The sequence below is a fragment of the Echiichthys vipera genome (assembly GCF_963691815.1).
Source record: "Echiichthys vipera genome assembly, chromosome: 7".
NCBI lineage: Eukaryota > Metazoa > Chordata > Actinopteri > Perciformes > Trachinidae > Echiichthys > Echiichthys vipera.
In genome coordinates this window covers 19,611,170-19,630,966 of record NC_139832.1, presented here as the reverse complement: position 1 = coordinate 19,630,966, position 19,797 = coordinate 19,611,170, and the positions used below count along the sequence as shown (strand labels likewise).

The window sequence follows — 19,797 nt, the reverse complement described above, 5'->3', positions numbered from 1 at the left end:
CTAATTTTAATCCTGCATATAGCAAGTGTGCCTGGAGAGTTAATGAGCTTACCTGTGTCTTTATTAAATTTAAACAGCTCAGGCTGCTTCTAAAGATAGATTTTCCATGAATCTTACATTCAGCTAAGCAGCTTTTCTACCTTTATGGAACATGACAACCCCCATATTTGTCAATGCAGCTGAAAAAAAATATTGAAGGAATACAGGTACACAGTGTATTAAATAACCACATTCTTCAAAAATATTGACAACCATTACGTGTAAAGTAACTGTTGTGATGATGCAGCTGCAGAACGACCAGAATAAAAGCAGCAAGATTCACAAGTTTGCAATGCTTGCAATATCCCACAAGGTATAAATAAGACCAGAAAAGTGTAATTTTTTTTTACTTAAGATGCGCTGATGATATAGGCTACGAGGTTTGTTGTGTTTTTAATAGTTGCTCTGACGGTTGTGTTTTTTCAGGGGTGTGTACCTTTGTCCCCCGGGTCCTACTGTATGTTCCATGCTTTGTATGTGACATCGTCTGTTATTTTTTCCACAATCAGTGCCGAATTCCACGGCAAATAGGCTTATGTAGACCCTAACACTACCCCCTGACTCTGACCCTAACCGTAACCCTAACAAAATGCTGAATTAAATCAGCGAATATCTTGCCTGAGAACATACTAGGCAGCTGGTTTAAAGTGAGTATAGCTAATGCAATTGTTAGTGAATACGATTGAATGATTCATGATACTGATGATTTGGCCTGTAGACTTATTTCCCCATTTGTTTATAGTTTATTGTAATTTTTTTCTGTCCATTTTGATAAATTTTTCAGGGAGATACGTATTAAGTGAATTAGAAAAACACGGAAAACACGTTTCCAGCAAGCGTCTTGAGAGGTGGAAAAGCCAGGCTAAAGTGGATCCAAGACTAGGGAGCGCAGGACTGTTAGCTCGGTTGCCCGCAACACACATCATGTCGGACAAGGAGAGGAAGAGACTTAGGTAAGAAGAGACTGTATCAGTTATCAGCTGATGAAGCTTATGAAGTTGCCACTCATTTTGATCCAGTGGAGGGACTTAACGTAGCTGAGCAGAGACGATGAGTAAGACAGTGTTGAATATATTTCTCCTTACATGAACAGCCCGACACTCTTAGACCTGGAATATGAGGGTATGCCAGTGTTATGTTTAAAAGATACTGTGGATATTTATTATTGCAAAACGTGACAAGGTTATAGTGTTTTCTAAAGCTAGCACTGAGGGTGAAAACTTTTGTAACACAACAGAAAGACTGCAGAACGTTTTGCTTTAAAGTGGGCATTATGTGACAAGTTTAAGGAATACTATGCAGCCCATTTCCCGCTCTACAAAGACAATAATCCCTGCACGTACATGCTGCAAACTGCAAAGCTGAATGCAGTTGGCCCCTGATGGGTAGGTGAGCTGTTAGACATCAGATTCAATGTTCAGTACATGCCAGAAAGAGCAAATGCAGGCACAGACACCCTCTCTCGCCTCCCACTTAACATTGACACCTATATGTCACAGAGTGTACAGAGATCACAAGAGAGACCATCCAGGCTACATGGGATGGTTGTGAATCTACAAGGAAGCAAGCATGTTGCTGACCTGAACTTGACATAATGCTCAGAGTCTCTTGTAAATGTTTGTCATTGCAAACGGTGAGCTAGTCAAGTCTTAAAGGGAGCACTCTGTTACCAGGGTGTTGATCAAACTTAAAGAGCCAACACAGGATTAAATAATTAGGAAAGAAAGTGAGATAGTGTTCCTGTGAGAAAGCTTATGCACAAGTGGGGTGAGCTGCACATGAAAAATAAACTGTTGTCCTGGACGGTCGGTCCGCGACAGCAGCTTGTCTTACCATGACAATATCCACCTCTGATACTTAAACATCTCCATAATGACATGGGTCATGTTGGCAAGGATTTCTGTTATTTATTTCAGCAATGTACCTCCATCACCAAGAAGGCTGTTTAACTGCACACCATAACTCACTTTAAGGATAAAGTCCTTGAAAATGTTCCTACCTTTTTTTACCTGCACGGCTAGTGTGTCAACCAATTTCTTCTGCAATATTTTATTTGCCTTAAAACTGTACAAGACAGGTTGCATATTATATCATACTCTTGTCTATGGTACATTACAACATGTAACGTGTATTGTGACGGTTTACTTGGCTCTCTGATTGTATTTTTTTCTTTCCTTCCTTCTTCTTTAATTTTGAGTGTCTGATTCTGCCAGCTGTGTTGTTGGCCAGGGAAGAAAAGTGTAGTGGGACCCCGTAGATGTATTGTGCTGCAACAAGCCAGTTGGAGTCACTACTGCAGCACCAAGAACTTGATCCCTGGCTGGCTTCCCACTCACAACCACGGTCAATTTGTTTCCGCAATAACAACTAAGCAGGAGGTACTCAGGAGCCTGAACCCCAAGTCTATGTGGTGGTGTATGAGAGTTATTCCTCCCCTGCATAATTAGTGTCTAACATGGACGGAGGATGCATCATACAACCTTGTTAATTTGAAACATGCATAATTATTACAGCAAGTATTTTATTTATTGAAGTGTCTATTGAAGTGTTTTAAAGCAGTCAAATCAAACTCACTCGGAGAAATAGTTATCACTATTGGAGCAGTAAGTTAATTAATAATTAATTAATTGAAACAAAGTACGAGAACAGGAAAATTAATTTTAACAATTTTAGTTTTTTGTATTGAAACATAAGGTCACACAGGCTACTTACTCCTTTCTTTAATGTATGTTTGCTCAACAGAGGTAAAGTACAACTCCCCCCTGAAATCTGTGAAAACTTCCAGTCTCTTCCAAAAAGGACATGGGGCTTGGATGAATTGTTTGTGCACACAGATTTGATCTTAAATTGAGCGTATGAACAATTTAAGCACCTTTGTGTCATTCTTCAATACTTGCTGCACAAAACCGGTAATCAATGATAATCAACACGTTTAAATTATATTAGAGTGCAAATACATAATTAAGGCTTTGGTTGAGGTCTGAGTGCCAGGTGGTGGCTGTCTCAGGAGGCTAACATTAACTACTAGTTGTCTTTCAGCTCCGCAATGATCACACCACCTGCCTGCTGACTGACTTTAAGATGATAGGCTGCTGCCCTTGGATTGGTGAGGTAGTCTTGCTCATTTGTAAGCCTAAAGCATGTTAGCTTGAGCTAGCTTAGTAGCCCGAGCCAGACTTTGTTCAGCCCGCTATTTATACAGTCTATGATTCCACTGGGAGTGTCAAGAGGCACCACACTATTAACCACATCTGAATTAATACTTTATCCTTCATCGATTACCCATTTCATGTAGCAGACACGCTATTCATGTAGCAATAAAAATTACTTTATATATGCACACTAAAATACTGGATGATGAAATAACAGAGAATGCAAAATTAATTATAACTGCAAATGTGGATCAGAAATGCTTTAGCAAGATTCTTTATCCGAAAGGAAAAGGAGGAGCCGACCAAAATAATGAAATTTCAGATTGCAAAAGTTTCAAGGACATACTGTATTTCACCACAACTTACTCTAACCTACCGCTTCTGTGCATTTATTTGTCAAATAACACATCCACTCATGCACAAACACACACACACACACACACACACACACACACACACACACACACACACACACACACACACACACACACACACACACACACACACACACACACACAGACACACACACACACACACACACACACCTTCGTCCTTTGCAACGTGCCCCTAACCTTACATACAGTGGACAAATCCTTTACCATCCCTTCCTTTTTTGCCAGATATTTCTGGCCAACTATGCCAACGTATCACCCTGGGTAAGCACTGTGTGTATCTCAGAGCCAGTGAAGCAATCATGCAATGTTCCGACTAATCCGTGACACCTGTTAGCCATCCCCAGAGACACACTTGCACTGACAGGGCCCTGCTGCCCTGTGCCTGGTGCTACAGCCATCACTTCTGAAGTCTTTATCAGCAGGACAGATGGATTGCAGGCGAGCATATTCTCCTGGTCATCATAGAGGAAAGAGCAGAGGAAAGAAGAGAGAGGAAGGGAAAGCAGACAAAAAGACAGCCAGGCACAGAGAAAGAGTCCAAAATTGAATGAAAAAAAACCCACTGAGATTGGCTGTCAGAGAGTTTGAGTGACAGCATGATAAGGTCCATCATGGTCTTGTTATGAGGAGCAGGGGGAAATAGGCTGGGTCAGACATGGCATTGAATTAGCAGAGCCAGAGAGGAGAGGAGGCTAGACGAGGACTGCAAGCACAGACAAAGAAAATGAAGGGATGATCAGGATATTGGGGAAAGAGTGATATAACAGAGTAGGAGAAGAGACGTGAAGGGCAAAAGGTGCTCAATGTGCAAGAAGACAAGGATATGACAGTGTCTGCATTCCAGATTTGACTGGTGCAGAAGTTTAACAATGTCAACAGAAGTTCCCTGGTACAGTATGAGTAAAACAATGTAATATCAAATTTCCTAGAGCACAGAATGCCACAGACCACCTAAACTAAGAGTAAATAAATGGAGATAATATAACCCCAGTTTTGATTGGCAGATAAATGTCATCAGGAGAAATAATCACCTCCGTTACACGAGCACACATATCTGGCCTTTCAGAGGATATATCTACCAAGGGATTTCATGTAATTCTTATCTTCTCCTCATAAAAACAGGATTAGACAATTGCCATAAAAAATAATCAGGTCAGAGCCCAATCCCCTACAGCAGCAAAATGTAATAAGTTTCATAGTAAGAAAGAATACCCTAGCTTATGCTTTTAAAAATGGAAGATAGATTACAGTGAATCATCCATCCTTAAAAAGAACTTAGTAAGAGGAAAAGAAATGGCAGGTCGGCATGCTGTACAGCCAATTTGTACATATTTTATTAAAGGTTTTAAGCATTCTTTATATGTTCATATTTCAATAATGCATCGGTGAGTATCCGTGAAGGTCGTATTACAACATTTAGCATCCCCATAACTCTTTCACTTTAAGCAGCTTTTGAAGAGAAGTTTTGCCAATTTTAAACCTTATCTCTAAGGCTTATCTCGCTCTTTCAGCTTTGTTAGCTGTGGGGCCCAATGTAGTTCATAACCTTCCTTGTTCTCTTTGCTTACTTGCAAACAAGCTATGTTTACAACAGCAAAAATGGCTTAAAAAATATGAGCTGATGTTTTGTACAAATATTTTTTTGCAGTGTACATCTTCAGGGACCTTGTCTCGAGCCTGCTGCAGAGAGCAAACACCGACTGGATGCTAAGAGAAAACGGAATAATTCTGCTGCAATGAATATCAGCATGGGCTCTTTGTTTTGGATGCTGTTGCCAAAGACAACTGAAAGAGCAGCATTTGGGTGTATGTTACATGAAGGAAAATTTACTCCTCACTTGGATAGAGGTGGGGTGGTTAATAAAGCACCTTGTTAGGCTAAGTTATGAAAGACAAACAGACACTGTAAAAAGTTGAAATAAACCTGTTTTCTAGTTTTCTCTTCTCCCCTCTTTCTTTCCCTGAGTGAGATATAAGTTTGCTGAAAGAGGAAGTGTAAACTGCTATATTGTGTATTTAATTAATCTGTAGAGGAATTTGTGTTGTTTGAAATGACTTTTTATGACCAATATTGCCAAAGTTACAGAAATTTTGTACTGTCATGAAGAAATACAATATGGATTATATTTTAAGTTTATACTATAACAAAAATTATTTTAATGAATGTCTTGTAATTGTGTCAACGACAAAGCCTGAGTTTAATAAAAATCCTGTAGATATTGGAGTCCTTTTTTTAACGAGGAATAATTAACCAGTCTAATTAATAATTAATAAGGTGATTCATTAATTATTAAACGCTTAGATGATACCGTAGGTACACCTACCTTTCATATCTCTTCTCCTACAATAGTTACATAGTGACGTAACTGACTTTTTGGGCAACACCGACAGTACAGGTAAGCAGCATGAAAGCAGACATGGTAGTCCATTGCTAAATCCAATCTGTGATTTGAAATTGTCATTTGCTCTGGACCCATTACGGAGAAACCACTAATGCCAGCTAGACCTATCCATTGTATAATGCTGAGAAAACACAACAGTGAATGTGCAGGAGCCGAAATAGGGAGGGAAAAAAACATCTGTTGAAGTCAGTGCTTGGGTAATAAGCTAACATGTGGACACTTGGTCCTCCTAAATGTTTAATGTTGTACTGACAGACTTAACTAAATTGGAGTGTGCTGTGTGCTTCTTGAAAAGGGGGGACGGATGTCTTGTATCAACTTGTTGGAATTTAGCGGTATATCTTCTAGCGAAAGCGGCTCTCAAATTTCAGTCAACTCTTTTAATGCAAGAACGCACACCTAGAGGTCAAAACTATGCAAAATAGCTGCTGTTACGCTATAGTTCATATTTGCTTTTTTTCTGCAAAAAGTACATTTCCTTTTGACTATGTTGCAGAGATGTTAATGAAGGTTACCTTTAGGGCTGTTGCCTATCTCGTGTCAACACACTGCTGTTAAGAATACAAGAAGCTCCAAATCCTTGAGAATCATTTTTAAAATATCACAAGGAAAATGAAAAATCAGTGATTCCAAACTTGATTCATACCTCTCTGTTTACAATCACGTAATACAATGAATAACTGCTACTAACAGCTGCTGTAAACCACATTCAGGAGCTAATCATTATTCCTTTTCAAAGCATCAAACTGATGCTCACTTGTTTGATAATTCTTACATTAGTTCAACAACTTCAATGCAGAAAGATGAAATAGGGAGGAAAATGAGAACAGATTCCCTGCTGGCTGATCCGAGGATGTACGCAACAGTGGAGTGGTGGTCTGAGACTTCACAAGCTATGAATAGCTGTCTGTGCATAGAGCTGTGGTAGGTAGGTCAGAGAAAAACAGGCACCCTACATAGGGATTATGTTTGCTGAATTCAAACAAAATGTCAACTTATAAAACCGAGTTAGAGTGGATTTAATGAATAACAGGAAGGAGCACATCTCCTGAACATTTATTGGCTTGCTTTTTTCCCTCTCCTACGTTGGACTTTTTCTACTCATCTTTTTATCCTTCTCTTTATCTTTCTCTGCTTGACATCTTCACACACGCTGGAAGATAAGCTTTAAAAGCTTACATCTCGTATGCAGGATGTGGTTTCTTCAGAAAGAGAACTCCAAATTCTTCTAAAGGAAGGGATTTTGGAAAAATTCTATGAAAAGACTTGAATATTTAGTTGAATAATTAATACGGTGAAAGCATGAGAGCTGCCACTGAAGCAAATCTTGCGCATTTCCAAATGCACTCACAATACGATGGCGGTCATCTGAGAGGTCAGACATGATTCATGGCCAGGTTGGTAGCGGTCAGGGAGAGTGCAGGGCAGAGGATTTATAAGGGGAGCTTAGTGCCTTCAAACACTTGTATTTTAAAAGCTCAATTTCTCCACGCTGTTAAACGGATCTCTTCCAAGTGAGAAATGAGAACATTAACTGGGACATGGACATGGTGCACTCTGCACGGCCCTGCCGAGCCCTTTGAGCTGTAACATTTCACATCCGAGCTGCGCCCCTTACAAGCTCCCCTGACACCCCAATGCATCATGGGAGGGCTGTAGGGGAGGTTTGGTTGGGGCAAAGCGTGATATGTCTCAAAACTTGACAACAGCTGCGAGCATTTCCATTAAGAACAACACACCTCCGTGTTACAACTGCACCTTAAGGTGCACAGAGGGTCTTTTTCTACAGGATCTCATTCTTTTTTTCTTGTTTTTCCACCCCCAGAGGTGAGAAGGAGGGATAAAGAAAAGAAAATAGCCATGGCAGCAGCTTTTGACGGATTGATCATGAGGTGGCACGAATGGCCAATAGAAGCAATTTATTGCATGCTATTTTTTTTGTACATGTATGTTTTATTTTATAGAGCGCCTGCCAGGCACTGGTTTACTCTTTTAGCTTTTTACTAATGCCCTTAAGGCATTGCTGACTAAACAAAGCATCGCTGAATCACAAAACACTACTCCCACTCCTGCTCTCAGATTCCCTAATCTTGCCTTTGCACCCATATCACCCAGTTACACTGATGTGGTTTAACATATGCTTTTTGCACACATTGATCATCATCTGGACATTGCTGAGCTTTACCTCCACAAGACAAGGACAGAAATATTTTTTTATAGGAGAAAGCGAAAGATCACACTGGGTTAGATAAGCCATTGACTGGGTAAAAATACACATGTACACTGAATGTGTAGGTAGTATGTGTGGGAGCAACTGTGGTACAGTTAAGTTGCTCTTGGTATTGTTTTCTGGTAATGCAATCTTAACAATTCCCTACTTACATGATGACCTGATAAATTCAGTACATTTCTCCCTTCCAAACAACAACAAAATCACATCAAACCCACCAATATGTTGTCTTTCTCTTTTTTACCAAATACTTTCCTTACTCACTTAGTAACACCAATCGCATGATCTACTTCTTCTTTTCCCTAGTGATAAGCTACTATAAATTAAACTTTACACTTTCTGTGCAGTTGTTTCGCATTAAAAGATCTCTGGTGACTAAAAGAGCATTGAATATCAGACTTCTTCAGGAAGTCATGCGAGGTGTTGACAGCAGAATACAAATTGAAAGAATGGCAAAGCAGAAACAGCAGAAATTATTCAGCAAATGAAAACAGTATTTATGTAAAATAGAGAAATTAAAAGCATAGGGCTAGTATGACATGACATTGTTGTTGGGAGTCATGTCTTGTAGAGAAGAGATGTATACGTTCGGCTGATCAAAAAGATCTGGGACAGAGCAGTTGCTATGGGAAAAAGGTATTACAAAAGATCAATTAGGAACAATGGATGAAATTAAACCAGAGCACAGAAACTACGTCCAAATCTGAGGTAGGCAGATTAAAAGGTATTCTTGAAGAGTGGTGTTTATGTGTTTTCTATGATCTTGTTGCTTAGGATTAATTTAATTTTGTCTTCCATTGCCCTATGTAAAGTGATTTGACAAACCATCTGTTTGAAAAGGTTTGGGGATGATAATAATAGATCAATTTTATATAGCGCTTTTCTCAGTACTCAAAGACACTCTACACATAAAAAAAATAAAATAAAAAATAAAATAGACAATCAAACAGGAAGTACGTTAAACAACACTACTACAAAAGAACATCACATTAATGGAAAAACAGAGGATGGCAGATGGTCAATTTTAGTTGTAGGTGATCCTGAAGAGATGGGATTTTAGCTGACTGATGGGACCGTTCTGAGTTCCAGATGGCGAGGGGCCGGGAGTTCCAGAGGGTAGGGTTAGGGCGCCGATGGCAAAGGCTCGGTACCCCAGGGGGCGATATTTGGTTTTGGTGATGGGGGTGAGAAAGTTGGCGTCAGCAGAGCGGAGGCGGCGAGTGGGGGAGTGGCGATGGAAGAGATCAGTCAGTTATGAGGTTGCAAGGTTGTTGAGGGCTTTGTAGGTGATGAGGAGGATCTTGAAGTTTATACGCTGAGGGAGAATGAGTGAGCAGTCGGGCGGTCGAGTTTTTTACATATAGCATTTTTTGAAGTGCAGCGGAGGGGAGACCAGAAAAGATGCTGTTGCAGTAGTCGAGTCTGGAGGTGATGAAAGCCTGGCTGAGCGTTTCGGCGGCTGAGTAGGAGAGAGTCGGGCCAAGACGTGCAATGTTGCGGAGGTGGAAGAAAGACATTTTGGTGACGTGGTTGATGTGTGACTCGAAGGCAGGGGCAGAGTAGCCATTGGGACAACCGGGAGATTCCCCGGTCGGCCGGTGTCCAGTAAGCTCAAGTGAACCGACATGAATGAGCGGCTGTCAGACAGAGAGAAAGCGGGCAAGGTTGGAGTATTGGATTTTCTTACAGTCGAAAAGGAATCGGATGTGCGTGTTTGATTGGCTCAGTTACACCTGATGGAGGGCAAGAAAAGAAAGGAGAAAGGAGGGGCTGAAAAGGCCACAATGTCCGACTCCGCCCCTGCTTGAAGGAGAGTGTGGGGTCCATGATGATGCCTAGGTTTCTGACCAGGGGGGAGAGAGTGAGTTTCAGGAAGTTGTGGTTCATCCAGGTTTTGATGTCGTTGAGGCAGTTGGTGAGGGTAGAGAGAATGGTGGGAGTAATGGCTTTGGTGGTGATGTGTGAAAAACACAAGGCTCACCACATGCCTCAATAATCCACCAAATTAGTTAGAGAGCTGTTCCTCAACCAGGAAACCTGGTTGAAACTTGCTATTGGGAAGTATCTGCCCTGTTGATGTGACCTGTGTCCTTGAGGAAATATAGCTATGAGCTATAGCTAACTGACCTTGACCTCTGACAACCTCTGGGTAAACAAAAGCATTTTCCCCATATAATGTCTGTAAAAGTTATATGTGAGCAACAAGGGGATTAAAAGCAGTTCACAGTTCAGAAGAAGTAGGCAGGAAAATAACCGATTTTTCTCACCAGTGGATGTGTGAACTCAGGGGCATGGTCATTCTTGTCTGTGATGGTAATGGTAGCTGTGGCTGTTCCTGTTAGGCCCACCTCACTTCCTGCCATGTCCTTGGCCACAATCTCCAGCTCATATGTTGTGGTCGGCAGTGTCTGGAGAATAAACACACAGTGATTCAGAGTTAAAAAAGCCAAATATAGATGTAGAAATAAAAAATATATATATAAACATAAAGTGGAGATCAAAGCCAGAGAACAAAGTATTAATTCTTGATTAATTCTGAAATACTATTAATTTTTATAGCTGTGGCTATAACACCGCTTTACAATCATCTCTTTTTATACAACCAAGGCACAAAAAAACCTTAATTTTGTAAAATAAAAGCAGTGAGCAAAATAGGGGTGACCCAGAGTAGTCGACTATTTGACGATCGTTGCAAAATGAGCAAAATGTGGTTATGCAACAATGGATTATTCCAGTCTGGCTCTAGGGGTGTTTAATGTGTGATTTTACATATAGATGCTTGGTTTCTCCCCATAATAAAGCCTATAAATAAATACTGTTGCTAAAAATGTGAAAATAACTCATGTGCTTTGGCTGGGCTTTAAATCTATCTGGGCGCCAGAAATACAACGGTCTGCTACTATTTAATCTACACCATCATTTAATTTAAATATTTGCCCATTTGTTGATTTTCATTATAGACGTTCAATCTGCCACATTCTGACATAGCATGGTGAAAGTGAAAATGAAACTACAGTTATAAATGTACCATCAGCTATTGTCTAAGAAAGATCCAAAAAAAAAAAAAAATGTTATAACAACACATATTTTTTAATAAGATGCTTCTATCAGAAGTCAGAAATCACATCTCTCAGTAACCCTCTGCCTGAAACGCGTGACTGCGCAGGCTGGACTCACATGCAGCTGCCGTTGTCTGCCCTATGTCCATGGCTCGCCAACCCCGGATCAGAGGGTTTTTCATGAGCAAAAAATTACCCAAACTGATTCGACAAATCAGCCGACTATACCAAGACGTGACGAATCAGATTCTACAATGAACATTTTTAGTCGGGAACAGAGTAAAATTAGAGAACACTTTCAGATACCTCCCAGTTATTGGTGTTAATCTGGCACCTGGAGACAATATACTTAATTTTTGGACACAGCCTATTTATTTGGCAGCTCTCCTGGTTACTTTGCAAGATGGCAAGCCACTCTAAGATGACTGAAACCCTGAGACAGCAGGTTGTCCAGATAAAAGCCAAATGGATGACCCTCTCAGCCATTGCAAGAGAGGTTGGGCATTCCAAGTCTGTGATTTCAAGAATATTGAAACTTCCCACAGGACACAGATTCATTTAAGTCCCTCAAACGGGCCGGTCGTCCACGTAAAACAAGTGCAGGAGAGGACAGGATTATCCAAAGACTCTCAATGGGGTAAATGACCAGCCCAGATTCAAGATCTAAACCTCATAGGGAAACTAATCTAAAAATTCTTGGCAACAAAGTAATGGCTAAGAAACCCATTACAGTTACCAAACTGTGGAAGAGGCCGCAAGAAGAATGGACCAAGATCAAACCAGAGCAGTGTGAGAAACTAGTGATGTCCTGTGGGCGCAGCTGTGCTGAAGTCATTCAAAGCAAGGACCTCTACACTTCTTATTCACTTTTGAATCCTATAGCCCAAAGAAAACATTGAATCTTCTCTTCTGACACAATGGTTACTATTCTCTAATTTTGCTCACTTGTTTTTTCACTAAATAAAGGTTTTTGTTGAATTGCCTCTATTACTTAAAAAAAAAACATGCTAGTAGATCAGTGCTACAGCCAAAGCGGATATTCTATCAAATTCTGAATAATAAAAAAAAAAAATGTTTCTGAATAAATCAAGAATTAATACTTAGTTCTCAAATTTTTGTGCTCCAATGTATAAACAATCACAAGCAGAACAGAAGACAAAATCAAGGTCATACAGTACTAGTAGTAGTTCTGCTTCAGACTCATAAATACTCACATGAACACAGCCTGTTGTGTTGTGCTAGTCTTCAGATAATCTATTTGAGAGGTGAATCGTTCAAAAATCATTACGAGATGGATGATTAGCCATGTGAGTGATTAATTTAATCCACCTAAAGAAAAAGCTAACACTTATGACCGTGTTTTACATTGCTGCAAGACCATTTGAAAAAGCTTGAAAAGCCCTTATAATAGTCCACAGGCTTGAATCTACCATCAAATTGACGGCTGAAACAAATCATAGTGTAATGCACCTTCACGCTCACATTCCAGCATTAAAAGCGCCAGTAAACACTCTCAACATCTCTAGGGAATGGTCAGGCATTCACATTTTGTAATTCACACATGAAAGAACATAAAGGGTTGTTTAAGAGTGAGAAAAAGGGACCCTAAAGCAATGCCAAACACGATCAAAGTATAGGCATACTACACATTGGTTAAGGATCCTCCATCTTAAAGATTCCCAAGAGTACAGAGCTGGTTTTTACACAGAACTTAACCAATTTTCCTTTACACAATGTATAAATTCACAAGAACCATTCAGGAACTTTACACCCGGCACAATGCAGCACACACACAACGCAGCACACACACAACGCAGCGCACACAACGCAGCGCACACAACGCAGCGCACACAACAAAGAGCACACAACGCAGCACACAACCTAGCCAACTTTGACTGCTAGTTTTAGACCATGGCCATTTGACATCCAGGTTGTGTACATCCAAGTAGCAACGTAGTCGAGCCCATGTGTGTGTTGTTAAAATAAGGTATGTTCTTGCGCATTGTTGGCGCATTGTTAGAACATTGTTATCTTGAGGTAGCAGAAAGCAATTGTGCCAAGATGCAGTGTTTTCCTGCAATTCCTGCGAATTAGATGAGTGAAGCGCAGACTGGATTTATATCTTATCTGATCATGAACACTACACCTTCTGATTAATGGGAGGAAGGAACAGTAACTTCATTGATTATTTCAGAGGATAAACGTTTAGTTTAAGCTTGTATCAACAGTTTTTTGTGCTGCTTTAATGTTTCACAATATTTGCTGCAGTAACTGTACTGCAAGACTGTAAGACAAAATATTTTATGCAGGTGGGTGATTTTAGCGTAGTGGATTCAGAGAAAATCAGCACAGAACGCTTACAGTGCTCACCCTCAGCCTCCTCTGCTAAACAAGTTATCGGTGCATTTGCTCATATGCCCTCAAATGGAGCTGTTGATGGGACAAAGGATTGTTAGAAGGCAGGAGGGTCCGATGCTTTCTGCTGGAACAAACCTGTGTCCTCAGCAGAAAACTATCAAAAGCGGCAGCTGCGGGCACACCTGGATTTTAAAGAGAATGGAAGATGACATTCTGATTTCTGTCTTTTATGTTATGCCCAAAGCACACCCATAATTAATGAGAAGACTAAACATGGGCCCTTTTCCCAGCCTTAATGCACCCAAAATTTGTGCCATGCACCTAAGCCCATGGGCCATAAATTGTCTACATATGGCCCTGAGCTTCTGTGGGCTTTGCAAAGCTGTTATAAGCTTCAAACCTATTTTTTGTTATTTTTATTGTTGATTCAATGTTGGAGATGAAAATGATGATAAATATAACCCAAACTAAATGCATGTCATTCACGCTTACAACACAAATGAAATCTGATGATTCTACATTCCAAAACAAGCCCCAGCAAGGGAACTGTCCTTGATTACAAAGTAGCTTCCTGGAGCACAACCATTCCAAATTAGATCTCATCTTCATCTTCAACCGCAATCGCAGGGGGGCTGGAGCCGATCCCAGCTGATATCGGGCGTGAGGCAGGGTACACCCTGGACAGGACGCCAGTCAATCGCAGGGCATATAGAGACGAACAGAGACCGACAATCATTCACACCTATGGGCAATTTTAGAGTCATCAATTAACCTAACCTAACACGTGCATGTCTTTGGTCTGTGGGAGGAAACCGGGGGAATCCCGGAGAAAACCCACACAGATACGGGGAGAACATGCAAACTCCACACAGAAGGGCCCAAGCCGGGATTCAAACCAGAAACCCTCTCACTGTGAGGCGACAGTGCTAACCAACACATCACCATGTCGCCCTCCAGATTAGATATTATATTAAATTCAATTTTATTTATAGTGCTAAATCATAACAAAAGTTATCTCAGGACACTTTACAGAGCAAGTATAGACCACACACTTATTTATGATTTACATAGACCCAACAATTCCCCGTAGAGTAGGTATGTAATTAATTTACTGGCCTGCCAGCATCTGTAATCTAGATAACAATTTGAGAAACATTTCTTATATATACAGCAAGAGGAAGGCCTTCATAATAATCAGGGATAATCATTTGTTGACATAATTCATGCCTAATAGAAATGTTGACTCTGGTGCGTAAATAACAGGAGGCAGGAGTTGGTAAAGCAAACATGTATTTATCTGATGCAGTGTTTTCTCCCTACAGGGGGTGTTAACTGTCACATGCTTAATAAACTTCATCCATCCGTCTCAGTGCAAATGCAGCTGGAGCTCTCTCCTGCATTGTCGATTCACCTCTGAGTGCATGCATAGTCTTCTAATCGACCCCTGGTACAAAACGCAGAGCAGTGAGATGCACACAAACACAAAGAGGGGGTAGAAGAAAAAGCAACAAACCTGCAAACAAAATCATGAAGAAATCTCATTCTGTCTGACAGATAATGACTGGAATTAAGTCATTTTTCCTCTTTGTTTTTCTTGTTCTGTTTGTCAGATAGGGTTTTAAACACAGGCCTAATGAAAAGCCTGTGTTTAAAACACTAACTAAAATGCCTCGGAGGACATTTATGGGCCACATGATAGCCACTAAGATACAGCTCCAGTTGAGCCTGATTTACAATGTAGTTACATTAGACAACTCCTCGTAAAAGTGTTTTGTTAGCTAGTAAAAGATCTTTAATTTTTACAGCATTACACATTCATATTTTACATTTTTCAATTGCTAATAAGCATTGATCAATAGCCACTTTTTCAAAACTCTTCATGCAGTCATTGCATTGCCAACATGCATCTTGGTTAAACAGTTAATCTAACTCACTCAAACCACCAAAACACTTCATATGTCTGCATGTCTGTCTATAAGCTTATTGGACTAAAACACTGGGAACACTACTCAGGAAGTTTATAATGTCACACAAAATACAGGGAGTATTACATAAATGTTAAACTTTTATCTTTGAAGTTTGAATGATTTTTCATATTAATCATAAATGCACTCCCACTGTGCAGTACTGTGAGGCTTCTAGTCCATCCTCTGTCCTGAATTTAGTCACCCGTTCTCATTGACATCATATCTTCAATCTTCTTTTTCATTTTTAATTACAATCAGCTGTGTTTGACAATCTTTATTTTATATATCCTGCTAAGATTTTCCATATATTTCAAAGGCTACAGTATCTGCATACATTCACAAAATTTGAGCGCAGAAAACAGAGAAAGATTCTGTTTTATTGTTTCACTCATGCTAGCTTAAGGTTGGCAATGATAAAAGCTAGTATAAAATTGTTAAATATTGAAGATGCATCTCTTCAAGTTTACATCGGCGTTGATACACATGCTAACTAATCCCATCAGACTGTTTCTCCTGCCTAATCATGTCCCTGATCTTTATACTTGTGAACAGTAAACCTGATTATTGCAAACATCCCCTCACGTGCACAAATCCTCTGCTCAGCTCAGTGTGAAACTGAGCAGCAGTGGCAGCTGTCAGTGCGTGTGTTTATGTGTGTGTGTGTGTGTTCTACTTTTGCCGCATCATATAGTGCTCTAATCAATTTCATCTGAGGCAGGGGGAGATCAAACAATCAATGGGTAGACACATTGAGGCTCATTTTAATTATCACATCACCTAGAATTTAGACGCAGTGATAAACAATTTAAAGAAATTACAAATACATAAAAAATACATATTGAGGTCAGGAGTAACATACTGTATTGAAGGCTTAGGGTCAAAATCTTGAGTGTACAGACAAAATTTTCTTTTTAAAAACTTTAAAATGCATAAAATGGTTTTGTCTGTCGCACGCTACTGTAAGATCAAAAGATTAAAGGGGGCATTTTGCTCCTTTTTATGTTCATACTTTTTGGCTTCTACTAGAAAATGTTTATATGCTTTAATGTGAAAAAATATATATAAATCTGAGTATACCTGTTTTCACCTTTTGTCTGATATGCTCAATTTAAGCGCCTGTCTCTTTAAGCCCCCCTCCTGAAAAGCCCAGTCTGCCCTGATTGGTCAGCGTTTCTGGGCTTTCCATGTCTGCTCTCCTGGAATCTCTGTACAGTTTTCGCAACTGGGGAATCACTGTCAAAGCACTGTATTGGCATTTTCTACCTATATGTAGTATAGTTGTGACATCACAACCGTAAAGAAGTGCTGACGGCTCGTTTAAATGCACAGTGTCATGATACTTTAACATTATTTATATAGGACCTCGGCCTGCTTTATAATAAAAAAAGACATGAAAATATCTATATTTTTACATACATTTTAATATGGGACCTTTAACATCTAGCTAGCCACTCCCCTCCAGTCAAAATGGCCAGCTGTCAAAATTAGGTGTTTAGAAAAGAAATGAAAAAGGGAAAAAATTGCAGAAGTGAAAGGGACCTCATGACCAGATATTAGAAAAAAGATAGTGAAGTGGAAGAAGCACCTGCAACAAATAAACATGCCTCACCTTTCTCCACAGTCATTGCAGACTGTGGAGGAAGGTGAGGCATGTATTTATCTTGCTTAAACATCCGGCAAACACAGCTACTAACAGCTACCACCTAGCTTTTACATTAATGCCCAGTCATTAGTTTCAAACATATCTCATCCTCTGACAAAAATAGCTGAGTCTGGAGATGGAAGTGGGTCAGAGAGGAGAGACCTAGAGGAGGAAAGACCCAGCCCGCAGAAGAAAGCAGCTCTTTGGAGATCATTTATCCAGAGCACAAGCAAGACACATGCCAGGCATGCTCTTAACTGTCTGTTTGTATTTACAGGCAACTTTATACATAGAAAAAATTATCTGCCGGGAGGCTAGTGAAGCCTGCTGTCGTAAACTTCATCCATACAAGCAGCTGCTCCAGGGGAGATTGTGGAAAGAGCGAGACAATAAACAGGTGTTTCTATCAATAGCTTGTCACACATAGTGGATGACAGGGGTGTCCCTCCCAACCAGCTCCTGCTCGATCAGACATTGTGTAAGCAGATGGTGCTCCATGGACCTGTGAGTTTCATAAAACCATGCACACTCACACATGAATACACACGCATGCTGTACACTTTTGCCCTCCAGCTGGAGAAGGGAAGGGCTTTGGAAAACCTGCAGTCTCACTGGTGTCTAAACACATTGAGTGTGGCCTCTGGCGAGTGACAACGTCTTAATGAGTATTTCCCAAGTCCCAACTCAATTATAAACTCCCTGGCAGTACCTGGCCAAGAAAAGATGTTCAAATTCACTAGAGATACAGAGTTACAGCAACAGAGCATATTCCCTCCAGTTTTCAGAAAACTTCTACCGGCATAGAGTTGATTGAGATACTCCTTTCAGTCAGCATTGTCATTCTTCAGCTCCTTGTTCATTTGCGTGGTTGCCTCCTTGTTGATTAAACGTCTGTTAGCAGCAATAGTGTTATAATCAATGGGAAAAACACTATTTTTCTTGTGAGCTTAAGTAGACAAAATCAAATGAACAGCAGCATGTAGCAAGTATAAGTATAGAACTTTATATGCCTTCTATATGCATATAGTCTGGGTCTTTTCATACAGTAGTTGTTACATGTTCATAAACATATTGCATTTTCGTTTCATTAAATAGTTGTTTGCAAATTAATAGTTTGAAGCAAGAACTATGGAAATCTGATACAAATACACTACCGTTCAAAAGTTTGGGGTCACTTAGAAATGTCCTTATTTTTGAAAGAAAAGCACTGTTTTTTTAAACAGTGCTTTAAACTAATCTAAGTTTAAACTAATCTTTACATTGCTAATGTGGTAAATGACTATTCTAGATGCAAATGTCTGTTTTTTGGTGCAATATCTACATAGGTGTATAGAGGCCCATTTCCAGCAAGTATCACTCCAGTGTTCTAATGGTACAATGTGTTTGCTCATTGGGTCAGAAGGCTAATGGATGATTAGAAAACCCTTGTGCAATTATGTTAGCACAGCTGAAAACAGTTTAGCTGGTTAGAGAAGCTATAAAAGTGACCTTCCTTTGGGCTAGTTGAGTATCTGGAGCATCATATTTGTGGGGACGATTAAACGCTCAAAATGGCCAGAAAAAGAGAACTTTCATGTGAAACTCGACAATCTATTCTTGTTCTTAGAAATGAAGGCTATTCCATACGAGAAATTGCCAAGAAACTGAAGATTTCCTACAACGGTGTGTACTACTCCCTTCAGAGAACAGCACAAACAGGCTCTAACCAGAGTAGAAAGAGAAGTGGGAGGCCCCGCTGCACAACTCAGCAAGAAGATAAGAAGTCACCCGAACATTAGAGTCTCTAGTTTGAGAAATAGATGCCTCACAGGTCCTCAACTGGCAGCTTAATTAAATAGTACCCGCAAAACGCCAGTGTCAACATCTACAGTGAAGAGGCGACTCCGGGATGCTGGCCTTCAGGGCAGAGTGGCAAAGAAAAAAGCCATATCTGAGACTGGCCAATAAAAGAAAAAGATTAATATGGGCAAAAGAACACAGACATTGGACAGGGGAAGATTGGAAAAAAGTGTTATGGACGGACGAATCGAAGTTTGAGGTGTTTGGATGACACAGAGGAACATTTGTGAGACGCAGAACAACTGAAAAGATGCTGGAAGAGTGCCTGACGCCATCTGTCAAGCATGGTGGGGGTAACGTGATGGTCTGTGGTTGCTTTGGTGCTGGTAAGGTGGGAGATTTGTTCAGGGTTAAAGGGATTCTGAATAAGGAAGGCTATCACTCCATTTTGCAAGGCCATGCCATACCCTGTGGACAGCGCTTGATTGGAGCCAATTTCATCCTACAACAGGACAATGACCCAAAGCACACCTCCAAGTTGTGCAAGAACTATTTAGAGAATAAGCAGGCAGCTGGTATTCTATCTGTAATGGAGTGGCCGGCGCAGTCACCAGATCTAAACCCCATTGAGCTGTTGTGGGAGCAGCTTGACCGTATGGTATGCAAGAAGTGCCCATCCAGCCAATCCAACTTGTGGGAGGGGCTTCTAGAAGCATGGGGTGAAATTTCTCCTGATTACCTCAACAAATTAACAGCTAGAATGCCCAAGGTCTG

At 40.3% G+C, this 19,797-nt stretch overlaps 1 protein-coding gene across 1 annotated transcript in view; it reads right to left on the bottom strand.

Annotated features, from left to right (window-relative positions):
* The window catches only part of cdh13 (cadherin 13, H-cadherin (heart)), a gene marked incomplete at its 5' end in the record, with an annotated part of 302,811 nt that overhangs the window by 87,087 nt on the left and 195,927 nt on the right, over window positions 1-19,797 (bottom strand). Inside the window, one exon of the mRNA XM_083916469.1 lies at window positions 10,486-10,626. Coding sequence (XP_083772595.1) covers window positions 10,486-10,626 — 141 coding nt within the window. The remainder of the gene's footprint in view (window positions 1-10,485; window positions 10,627-19,797) is intronic.